This window comes from Pteropus alecto, unplaced genomic scaffold, assembly GCF_000325575.1.
Source record: "Pteropus alecto unplaced genomic scaffold, ASM32557v1 C18198056, whole genome shotgun sequence".
Taxonomy (NCBI): Eukaryota; Metazoa; Chordata; class Mammalia; order Chiroptera; family Pteropodidae; genus Pteropus; species Pteropus alecto.
Genome location: NW_006491081.1, coordinates 1 through 982, shown reverse-complemented (window position 1 = coordinate 982; position 982 = coordinate 1). Strand labels below are relative to the sequence as shown.

The window sequence follows — 982 nt, the reverse complement described above, 5'->3', positions numbered from 1 at the left end:
GACTATGGAAAATGACTCTTCAGTAACTGAGTTCATCCTGGTAGGATTTACAGACCAACCTCAACTCCAGTTAGTCTTCTTCTTCCTCTTTTTATTGAACTATATTTCCACCGTGATAGGAAATTTGAGTTTAATTAATCTAATATGTCTGAATTCTCACCTTCACACTCCCATGTACTTTTTCATCTTCAACCTCTCCTTCATAGATTTCTGTCACTCCTTGGTCATTACCCCTAAATTGCTGATGAACTTTGTATCAGAGAAGAACATTATTTCCCTGGCAGGATGCATGACTCAGCTATTTTTTTTCTGTTTCTTTGTCCATTCTGAGTGCTATGTGTTGACAGCCATGGCCTATGATCGCTATGTAGCCATCTGTAAGCCCCTGCTGTACACAGTCACCATGTCCCCTCAGGTCTGTTCTCTGCTGATGTTTGGTTCATACGTAATGGGGTTTGCTGGTGCTATGGTCTACACAGGGGACATGGTTAGATTGTCCTTTTGTGATTCCAACATCGTCAACCATTACATGTGTGACATATTCCCCCTCCTACAGCTCTCCTGCAGCAGCACCTATGCCAGTGAGCTGGTGAATTCCATTATTGTGAGTACAATTGTAATAATATCCAGCTTTATTATTTTCATTTCTTATGCTTTGATCCTCTCCAATATCCTCAACATCTCATCAGCTCAGGGGTGGTCCAAAGCCTTCAGAACCTGTGGCTCTCACATAATAACTGTTGCCCTCTTCTATGGTTCTGGGTTGTTCACACATCTCAAGACCTCTTCTGATGGTTCTATGGACCAGGGGAAGTTTTTCTCAATATTTTATACCAATATAGTGCCCATGTTGAACCCCCTTATCTATAGTCTAAGAAACAAGGATGTCATATTTGCTCTGAAGAAAACCCTGAAGAGAATTGCAAATTAAGCAGAACCAATGTTGCTGGGCTGTTGGGGCATGTATGTATACTCTGTGTGT

At 41.4% G+C, this 982-nt stretch overlaps 1 protein-coding gene across 1 annotated transcript; it reads left to right on the top strand.

The window, feature by feature from the left end:
- The first annotated feature begins 4 nt into the window (after positions 1-4).
- Positions 5-931, top strand: LOC107196632 (olfactory receptor 143-like). Its single transcript, XM_015599435.1, has one exon. The coding sequence runs from the start codon at positions 5-7 to the stop codon at positions 929-931; it is 927 nt and encodes a 308-aa protein (XP_015454921.1).
- Positions 932-982: the final 51 nt, after the last annotated feature.